General features: G+C 46.3%; 2 protein-coding genes across 3 annotated transcripts; both read left to right on the top strand.

The window, feature by feature from the left end:
• Positions 1-127: 127 nt before the first annotated feature.
• LOC117416468 (tetratricopeptide repeat protein 22-like) lies at positions 128-5,000 on the top strand. Of its 2 annotated transcripts, none has more exons than XM_034027555.3 (7): positions 128-738; positions 1,364-1,419; positions 1,654-1,769; positions 2,117-2,235; positions 2,666-2,827; positions 3,260-3,412; positions 3,812-5,000. In XM_034027555.3, exons 1-7 carry the CDS (start codon positions 172-174, stop codon positions 4,334-4,336), a joined length of 1,698 nt encoding a protein of 565 aa, XP_033883446.1. In that variant the 5' UTR covers positions 128-171; the 3' UTR covers positions 4,337-5,000. The 2 variants fall into 2 exon arrangements, with proteins under 2 accessions (XP_033883446.1, XP_058891098.1); XM_059035115.1 differs by having other exon boundaries at positions 3,236-3,412.
• A 282-nt stretch (positions 5,001-5,282) lies between these two features.
• LOC117417445 (probable proline--tRNA ligase, mitochondrial) lies at positions 5,283-8,458 on the top strand. Its single transcript, XM_034029603.3, has 2 exons — positions 5,283-5,952; positions 6,926-8,458. The coding sequence occupies exon 2, from the start codon at positions 6,945-6,947 to the stop codon at positions 8,364-8,366; it is 1,422 nt and encodes a 473-aa protein (XP_033885494.3). The 5' UTR covers positions 5,283-5,952; positions 6,926-6,944; the 3' UTR covers positions 8,367-8,458.
• The last annotated feature ends 1,530 nt before the right edge of the window (positions 8,459-9,988 follow it).

Here is a 9,988-nt window from a genome sequence, read left to right as displayed (position 1 = left end):
AGAAACCTGCATCTCAAGCTGCTCCCATTCAAGTTCAGCAGCTCCCATTGCCAGCTTGAACTACAATAAACCAGAACTTCAGGTACAAATCCACATCCACCTACAAATGATGCAAGCAGACAGGAGTGCAGGGGAGAGCAAACACCCTGCCTGTGCTTCAGTATACTGAACATGGAGGAAAGCAGCGCAGACACAGACATCGAGACCCTGATCGATGAGATGGACTACATTCCCGGACACTTCCACCTGGAGCTCAACCTGAACTGCGAGTCGCTCACCCCGGCCAAGCTCAGGAGGAGAGACATGGTGCTGAAGAGGGACAGCCTGCAGTCCGAGCTCGAGTCGGAGACCGGTTCTCAGCAGTTCGCAGTGAGGAACCTGTTGGGGCTCTTTGCCTTCCACCTGGAAGAGCTGAGCCTGGCCGAGGAGACGTTCCTGAACATCTGCAAGGAGGACCCCAGGAACCTCAACGCCTGGGCCAACCTGGGCTACGTGTACGACCGGCTGAAGAAAGAGCCGGAGGGGACGGAGAGTGTGGAGAAGGTGTTTGGTCTGATGGGGATGGGGGCTGGGGAGGCCGGCGAGGTTGAACCCAGGCTTCAGGCAGCCCGCTGTCTGGCAGAGCAGGCCTACGCCCATGCTTATGATGTGGGTCTGAATACCGAGCAGGAGCATCTGGAAAAACTGATCACAGCCGTTAAACTGTACGACAAGGCCATCGCTTATGGGGGCCAGGAGGTGAGCAGCTTGACTCTTAGCATTATTATTATTATTTGTTTATTTAGCAGGCGCCTTTATCCAAGGCGACTTACAGAGACTAGGGTGTGTGAACTATGCATCATCTGCAGAGTCACTTACAATTACGTCTCACCCAAAAGACGGAGCACAAGGAGGTTAAGTGACTTGCTCAGGGTCACACAATGAGCATGTGCTAAGTTCATTGAAAATGAACTGTGTGTTACCATGTGGTCATGAAGGTTTACACAGTACAGTTGAATTCATGTATTGCAACCAGGAAAGAGACAAAATAGTCTGTTTTTCTAAAGCAGCCGTTCACTTCTTTGACACTACTTTGAGATAGCATGGATGTGATTGGTTGTAGGTCTCTCGCGCAGTACTATGGGTATCCTGAGCAAACATCTGATTGGCTGAACAGACAATCAGTAATCAATATCCAATATGGAGAGGGTTGGTAGAGGCTATTTTGGCTTCCTGGCAAACTTCACTGTACTCATATTGTGTATCCTCATAAAATATTTAACACCCAAAACTGATATGTGGTCAAGATCCTAAATGCTCTGGTCTGCTGCATGTGGGTTTTTAAACTTTATTATGTATTAATAATCATAATGGTGTTCTTCAGATCCCCTTGGAAGAGAAAAGAAGCTGGTATTTCATAATGGCAACAATGCATATAAGGTAGGGAAGCTTAATACATGTTCTTTGGGATCAGAAAATGCAAAACTCTTAGTTGTGTTCTATAAAAATGTATTTGTGTTGTATTGTATTGTATTGTATTTTATTGTATTGTATTGTATTGTAAAGCACAATACAATCTTGGTATAGGACAGCTGCCCCTCTGCATTGCAGATTGAGCTCCACACACACCTGTCTTGTGTCTCAGGCCCACACTAAGCCCCATGTCTCTCACAGACTGGACGGAATGCTGAAGGACCAGGAGGATTCTGAACACAAGAGAATGACCTCCTTCAGCAGGACAGTGAAGCTGCTGCACGAAGCCATGAAATCCAGCAACCCGCATTACAAAGGTAGTTAACACAGTCAGCCGCACTGAAGAAGAACACTGTATATGAGTTGACGCTCGGTAAAAATTAACATCATTCCTCTGTATTTACAGTTAAGTGTCTTGGAAATACACTACTCTCAAAGCATTGGCAAACCCTGGCTTTACCCTATTTCTGACTGTGCCAATACTTGTTAGAGTATAGTCATTGACTAACGTAAACACTACCATCTATTGTAAATACTAAACTCTGCAAAATCACAGGCAGGAACAGTGTTCATGAACAGTAAAAAAAAGCTGTGTATTTGCAGTAAACACTCGTGGTTAGAAACATGCATGCTCTAATGTACGTGTGTTCGCTTGCCCCTTAAGCCCTTGCCTGGTGCTATATTGGGTTGATGTTGGAACGCCAGGACACCTTCCCTGTGGTTCCGATGGGGATCCATGACTGTGGGTACTCTGGCACAGACCCCCTGGAATGCTACTGTAAGGTGAGTGCATGACAAAAGTTAACCGCGGGACAACCTCAGGGTAATTACCATACCTTATTTTCTAATTGTTTTAATTAAGCAATTTAGAACAGGGCTGGCACAGAGACCAGGAGTGGAAGGGCCAGCTTTGGATACCCCTGCTCTTAGGGGTAATGGAAGCACACAGGCAAGTACTATGGTATGAGCTGTTGGAAGAAGACCCATATTTTGGCTTACCACTCTTATGAACCAATACACACTGGAAATCCATTTCAGTACCATGGTACCATACCTTCAATGGACAGTCTGCGACCATGTCAGGACCTCTGTGCAATGTACAGTATGCAGCACAACCCATTGTGCTGTCATTTCTGGAAATTCAGTGGTAGATCTGCTTGGGTTTCTTTCTAATAAACGCATGATGGGCCATTATGTTCTCCCCTATTTGCAGGCCATTGAGACAGCTAAAGAATCCCCTTTCATACTGAACCGGCTGGCCAAGGTGTTCCTGTTCCTGGGGAAGGTGGACATGGCCACTGGGATGTGTAACATGGCCCTGGATATCCTGCCTGACCCTGAGCTCAACTGGCAGGCGTACTGCACTCGGGCCAAGGTGAGACAGCCTGGGTAGAGGGGTATGAAAGTTTAAATCTTGTGCATTTAAATAGGGCGAACTGGCAGCCCCACACACCGCGAGTAAGCGTCTTAATCCCAATGCAGGAGAGCCGGACTCGTCTGCATTCGTAGTTTTAGAGATTTTAACTTCATCTCATCTCATCTCCCCAACAGGGGAGTACGTCACACAACACTGCCGTTACATGCAGATTAGTCTTTTTCTGCTACAAGTACAATTAAATACAATTAAAAGTGGTCCTTCTATCCTTGTGCTTTAATGTAACACAAGGAAATATAGACAGCACATGCATGGGCAGTCATCCGAGTGCTTTTAATAGTGTCATATCTCTACGGTTTTTACTCCTATATATAAAGTCAAAGACCAGTTTGAGTGAATTTAATGCAGAACTCTATCTCATTTTATCATAAGGTCTACATCACAACGTACGTGAAGGACCTGGAGCAAGCCAAGCTGGGCCTCGCCGGGGTTCCAGACAGAGAGAACCTGAGCAAGGCAAAGACAGACCTGGAGCACATCCTGCAGGCCTGTCCCTGTCTGAAGACATACATGGACATTGGACAGGTGAGGACAGAAAGCACACCTTGAGCCTTATTCATCCAATAGGAAACATTGATAATATTACTACTATAGTACTGACAACCCATTAATATTGCGAGTTTATTGCAACAATATTGTATCTTGATTTATTTAACTTGTGCTCCTTACGGTGCTGGCATTGCAGTGTTGCTGTAGTAAACTACATAAAGCAGAACATTAAAATCCAGGATGAAATTAAGATATAGGAACTTTTAGAGTCTCAGGAAGGCATATTGAAATCCTAGGACAATTTCTCAAAACCGGGATGATCCGGGAAAAACAGGGACAGGTGGCAACCCTACCCCTACACCTACCCCTGCCCCTAACCCTAACCCTAACCCTAACCCTAACCCTACCCCTATCTCACTGTTGTCTTACTGCCAGGTCTATTACTACATGGGTGTGGATGCCATGCAGGAGCGCCTCCTGGTGGATGAGGCTGCTATCAACACCGCTCTGGTTTCCTTTGCCAAGGCCTTGGAGCTGGAGCTGGGGGACACCTTACCGGAGCTGCAGCTGCTGAGGGGGAAGTGCCTGCTGCTGAAGGGGGAGGAGCAGAACGCAGCCGAGTGCTTCAAGAGAGCCATGGAGCTTGAGGAGCCGGGCTCTGACCACGTAGAGGTATTCCGCTGTCTCCTGGAGACCCTGCTCACCCTCTTCATCCAGAGGAAACTGGACCCAGGGGCTGCCATCACCGAGGTGGAGGAGTGCATGCGGAGAGCGGAGGAGAGGCACCGGCCCGAGCTGGTGAAGCAGGAGCTGCAGCTGCTGTGCCGGACACACACTGCGGACATCAGCGAGCTCTCCAGAGCCATGATCCGGGCCGGCAAGCTGGGGCTGGTGAGGAGGCTACTGGAGACCATGCAGTCGGGACAAAAGAAACAGCTGGGGAGGTCCTACTCCTTATAATAGATGCACAGGCAGGCAGGCAGGCAGGCAGGCATACAGGCAGATAGGCTGGCAGGCAGGCATACAGGCAGATAGGCTGGCAGGCAGGCAGACTGGCAGGCAAACATGTAGAAAAGCAAAAAGAAAAGAAACTGTCATTGTCATGTTGAATTGAAAGCTATTTGTACTGTAATTAAAAGTTATTGCTAAGTACAAGGGAGACCACGCTTATAGCCTGACTGGTCAATCAAACACACTGACCTCTGTTAAAGATGTAAAGATCCGACATTGGGAATTGTATCAGACAAACACAGCTGCTCTGGCTTATTTACTGTTTCCTTGTTATTATTCCCCAGGTTAACGGGGCAGACTGCTTCAGCACAGCACAGCTGACACACACACACACCTTTACACTGTGAGCTTCTCTGCCAACTCACGGGGCTGTACAGTGAATGGAATATTTGTATAAAATAAATCTTGGATGTTTTTTGTTTTTTTTTTAAATACTGTGAATACAAACCTGTGTGTGTTTATGTCACCATCTTTCGATTAAAGATTGTTTAAAATGAATGAACCAATGAAACCCTCTTACAAATGCTCTGTTTCTAGTTCTCTCTTAAACAATAAAATAAAATAATTAAAAAGTGAATCTGGAGTTCTGGAGCTCTGGTTTCTAGTTCTCGGTTCTGACGGGCTCAGCCGAGCTCTCAGTAAGTGGATATCCACCAAACAGCTTCCTCACAGCTGACACAGGGATTAAACTGTCCCCAAACTTGCCGAGACACACCCATTCAAGTGCTGGATGTCACTTGTTAGGGTTATCACATGACTCCACTAGGACAGTTTGGGACAGTTCAGGCTTTTCAGCTCACACCACATGCAATGCATTCTGGTAAGTGTAGTCCTGGTGTGAAAGGTACCTGAGACAGGTAAAAGGTACCAGAATACATTGGGACGTGAATTGAAAAGCCTGGACTGTCCCAAACTCTACATACGGTAACCCTAGCCTTTGTCACCTTGGTGTGCAGCCAATCTCTGGCTTCCCACTTTTTGGATTAGGGATTGGATTTTAAAAACGGGTTTGAATAAGTGACCCCAACTAAGAACTGAGGGAAAAGCCAATCTCAAACAGAAAAAAATGGTCCTTTGGGGAAAGTAGAAGTTTTATTTATATTTCTCAAGGCTTGTCTCTCATTATTTTTCCTGTAGGTTACAGCCTGGTCTATCTTCGAGGCCCCTCAGCGTTCCCCGGACCCCAGACTGAGACGCACTGCTCTATACTTAGATAGCGAAAAAACGCTTTATGACACCATAATTAAGTTTAAAAGTGTACTATTGTTATTGGAATTCAAAGCTCTCTATAACGCAACTTGCTGTCATCCTCTACTGGTGCAATGGACCGGTAAATATTTCACCGCCTGTGTTTAGAACAGTGGTTTGTCCCTCTTCGGCGTCCGTGCTCGGAGTTTCACAGCAAACTCCACAGTAGTATCAGCGGAAATAATGTAAATCGCATGCAGTTTACAGAGGGACGTTTCGTATTTTATATAAAAGAAAACTCCACACTCCACAATTAGAATTCATTGAAACTGTGATAACCTTGAGGGCGCGCGTTTCATTACATCACTGGACTGATGGTAAGACTTCCTCCTAAATTATGTATATTCCGGTGATTAAATACCACATTGGAAGTGATCAATGTGTATGTTGCCACGGTATAGTTCTATCCAAGTTGCGATAATTCTGCCCGTAATGCCTATCAGACTATCCAACACAATCCTCACAGACACTTGCTCACGATGAATCCCTTAAAGAAACATGCACGTTTTGACCTTGGCGTTCTATTGCTAACTGTATATGTATAATAAAACTCTGTACGCTGTATAGTTACCGGTATGCAACTGTAAGTTATGTTTATAGAAAATACATTGCATATTGATTAACTTGGGCATGCTGCAGTCGTCCGGTGCATAAATAAAACCGGATCAGTCCATTTGCATTATAGTGTACTAGTCTGGTTAAACAAAGGGGAAGGGGAGTGCATAGCTAAGAAGAATCAGGTGATTACTCTCCTCTGACATCATTGTTTTTATTACGTCATATACGGGCACTTTTACAAGTCTAGTATCAAAATGTTATAATTTCTAAAGATTTTTTAAAAAAATGCTTTAAAGTCAGATATAATTACATTTCACAGAACATGTACTGTATGGGAGCACCTTGACTAATTTATGAACCAGGAAACTATAAAACCGCCCCATGCAGAACATGTTTAGGAGGAGCTGCGCTGCAGGGTCTCAGGGAATGTATCTCTTCAGTACTCCCAGCAATAGAGCTTGCTCTCAAGCAGCAATAAGAACTTGGGGTTTTGTGTTGTGCATATGAATTGACTCAAAACTTATCGTTCAGTTGTTGAGCATAATTAAGATTGTATATTATTTCAGATAAAGGATACCACAATTGTATTAAAACTAAATGTGGCACTGTAGAAGAAAAAATATCTGTAGCTAGTATGATATATATGATTGATTGATTGATTGATTGATTGATTGATTTTACTATGGATAAATGCTTAACCCAGTTAAACAGTTCTCTGTTTCTTTTTCACAGTTTGATTGCATCTGCACCCATGATGGAAATGCTTCTCAGGCAATGCTCCAAAGGGTTTCTTCACTTCACAGCCTGCCTCCAGCCCTGCAGACTCCAGCACTGCGGTCAGGGACACGGCCGGCCCGGGCGGCTCCTGGTGTCTCGCCTGTTCCAGCCAGCGAACCTGCGGGAGGAGAGGGAGCTGGGCGTGGAGGGCCGGCAGGGGGAACTGACCTGCAGGAGCCAGCGGCTGATGCTGCGAGCGGGGCTCATCCACCCAGCCAGCCCGGGCTGCTACTACTACCTGCCCCACACGCTGAGAGCCGTGGAGAAGCTGGTGCGAGTGATCGACCAGGAGATGCGAGCCATCGGAGGGCAGAAGCTCAACATGCCCAGCCTGTGCGCCGCTGACCTGTGGAAGAGGAGCGAGCGCTGGGACCTGATGGGCAAGGAGCTGTTCCGCCTCCGGGACCGGCACAACGGGGAGTACTGCCTGGGGCCCACCCATGAGGAAGCCGTGACCGAGCTCATAGCCTCCCTGGGCAGCCTCTCCTACAGGCAGCTCCCCCTCCTGCTCTACCAGATCACCAGGAAGTTCCGGGACGAGCCCAAGCCTCGCTTCGGGCTGCTGCGTGGCCGGGAGTTCTACATGAAAGACATGTACACCTTCGATGTGTCGGAGGAGGCAGCCAGGCAGACCTACGATACCGTCTGCCAGGCCTACTGCCACCTGTTTGAGCGGCTAGGGCTGAGCTTCGTCAAGGTGCGGGCAGACACAGGCAGCATCGGGGGCAAGCTGTCCCACGAGTTCCAGCTGCCGGCTGACATCGGGGAAGACCGACTCTTGATATGTGCGAACTGCAGCTTCTCAGCCAACGTAGAGACCGTGCAAGCGGGTGAAGCGGACTGCCCGGAGTGCCACGGGAAGCTGACTGAGACCAAAGGCATCGAGGTAGGGCACACCTTCTACTTGGGGACCAAGTACTCGTCCATTTTCAGTGCCTCGTACAACACGCCACAGAACAAGCCTGCTGTAATGGAGATGGGCTGCTTCGGGCTCGGGGTCACCCGGATCCTGGCGGCCTCCATCGAGGTGCTGTCCACTGAGGATAGCATCCGCTGGCCAGCACTCCTCGCCCCCTACCAGGTCTGCATTCTGCCTCCCAAGAAGGGGAGCAAAGAGGAGGAGGCGGCAGGGCTGGTGGAGGCTCTGTACGATGGGCTGGGGGAGGCTGTGCCCGCTCTGAGGGGAGAGGTGCTGCTGGATGACAGGACTCAGCTCACCATCGGGAAGAGGCTGAAGGATGCCAGCAGGCTGGGGTACCCCTATGTCATAGTGGCTGGTAGGAGAATCCTGGAAGACCAGCCTCACTTTGAAGTCTGCTGTCAGAATACAGGGAAGACTGTGTTCCTCACCAGAGAGGGCATTTTTGACTTCCTGAGTAACATACAGACTGGGTGACTGAGGTGTGCTCCAGCGTAATCGTGTGTGTGGCACTGGTTTATAAAAAAAAATACTCCTGCTGCTGGTAATAAAGAGATTTTTATATATTGTATCGTGTGTCTTATTGGTATTTGCTGTACATCCTTGATGAAGCCACTAGTGGAAGTCCATGTTAGTTACCTTGGAAACAGCTGTTCTATAAATGCAGTTTCATGTGTGCGTGTTTCAGACCTCTCCAAGTAGCAGTGTTAATGCAAGCTGGCAGAGAAGAACCTGAACTAACTCTGATTACAATCACAGACCGTTGCTAACTTCAAACACACATTTCTCTCTGTTTCAAAAAAGTGTGAGTTATCAAGTACTTGCACCAACAGCTTCTCAAAGAGAAGTGTGTGCTTAACACATACTGGGGCCGTTCAGTTCTCACCAGGATTGAAGAAGGGCTTGGGAGGGTTTTGGTGGGAACATACTGAAACACTATATTGTTCATTGTTTCACTTAAAACCACACGAATTACACAACAAACACAGCACCTTTGAAGATGTCAAATACCATCATACAGGTCAGGTGTGATCTAATTCTGTTTTAATGTTTGGTTATGGAGTCTAGAGCAGAAACAATCACACATTTTATTAAGCACACCTCCCACTGCTGCAGATGGACGCCACTGAAAGGACAGAGAGGCTGGTAAAAAGATACTGTTTTAACCAACACCCACATTTAAAAAGTGTTTTTTTGTGCAAACAATGCAGACTTTTATCAAGTAACTTGTTTGTTTAAATATTTAATCAATATACTGACACTTCCACACAGGCTTTTTGGCAACAAATGAAACCCACTGATACATTTTAGTACTGCATTAACTGCAATGATATTAACTGGGTGAGATTTATATATATATGCAAGAACTTGTAACTCAGGCTATTTTTTTTTTTTTTATTGAACATTTGGATGTTATTATTTCGTGTTATGTTTTCACACTGGACACTGCAGCCAGTATTCTTACTTAGAGATTTAATACTTTTGACGTTTTTCCGTGTAAACCGTTTACTATGGTAAGTTGTATTTCACTATTCTTTTAAATATGTTTTGTGAATTGCACTTCTTCATTCTTTAGCATGAGTGTGTGCTGTGCTCTATCACTGAATTAGCATGCCTAATTGTAAACTTAAGCTGTCTACCTGATGTTAAAAATACTCCCTCTGCAATAATGCTCGATTTTTCAACGTCCCCCACCCACACCATTACCTCCTGGGTGTTGACTTGGCAAAATCCGGTAAATACATTTTATCCTCCTGTATTATTTTATATGACATTGTTTTACAGTGCATTTTGCTCTATGATAAATGGGCACAAAAGCGTATCGCAACAATAATGATGCATCATGCTGTACATTGTCTCTGCGCTTGTTGATAGTTTTCGAACACGTCTCTCTCTCTGTTTTCCAGGAGTTTGAGAAGGTCCCCATGTTCATGAAGAAACCTCCAGAGGACACTGACCCAGTGAAGAATCCAGAGCTTGCCTGTCTGCAGTCCATCATTTTCAGCGATGATACACCCCTAGAAGGTAGCTGAAAAGATGCTGCTGCTTCCTGTTACCCAGTGGCATCATGTGTAGCAGGCTGCCGTAGTCTATCTGAT

This window comes from Acipenser ruthenus, chromosome 12 (assembly GCF_902713425.1).
Source record: "Acipenser ruthenus chromosome 12, fAciRut3.2 maternal haplotype, whole genome shotgun sequence".
In the NCBI taxonomy this organism is placed as follows: domain Eukaryota; kingdom Metazoa; phylum Chordata; class Actinopteri; order Acipenseriformes; family Acipenseridae; genus Acipenser; species Acipenser ruthenus.
The sequence above is the reverse complement of the archived record's forward strand: the minus strand, read 5'-3'. Positions and strand labels throughout refer to the sequence as shown.

Coding starts and splice junctions, on each gene's coding strand:
- LOC117416468 (XM_059035115.1), top strand. CDS start 172: ATGGAGGAAAGCAGCGCAGACACAGACATCGAGACCCTGATCGATGAG. Junction 739..1,363: donor TCGCTTATGGGGGCCAGGAG/GTGAGCAGCTTG, acceptor GGTGTTCTTCAG/ATCCCCTTGGAAGAGAAAAG. Junction 3,413..3,811: donor CATACATGGACATTGGACAG/GTGAGGACAGAA, acceptor TCTTACTGCCAG/GTCTATTACTACATGGGTGT.
- LOC117417445 (XM_034029603.3), top strand. CDS start 6,945: ATGATGGAAATGCTTCTCAGGCAATGCTCCAAAGGGTTTCTTCACTTC.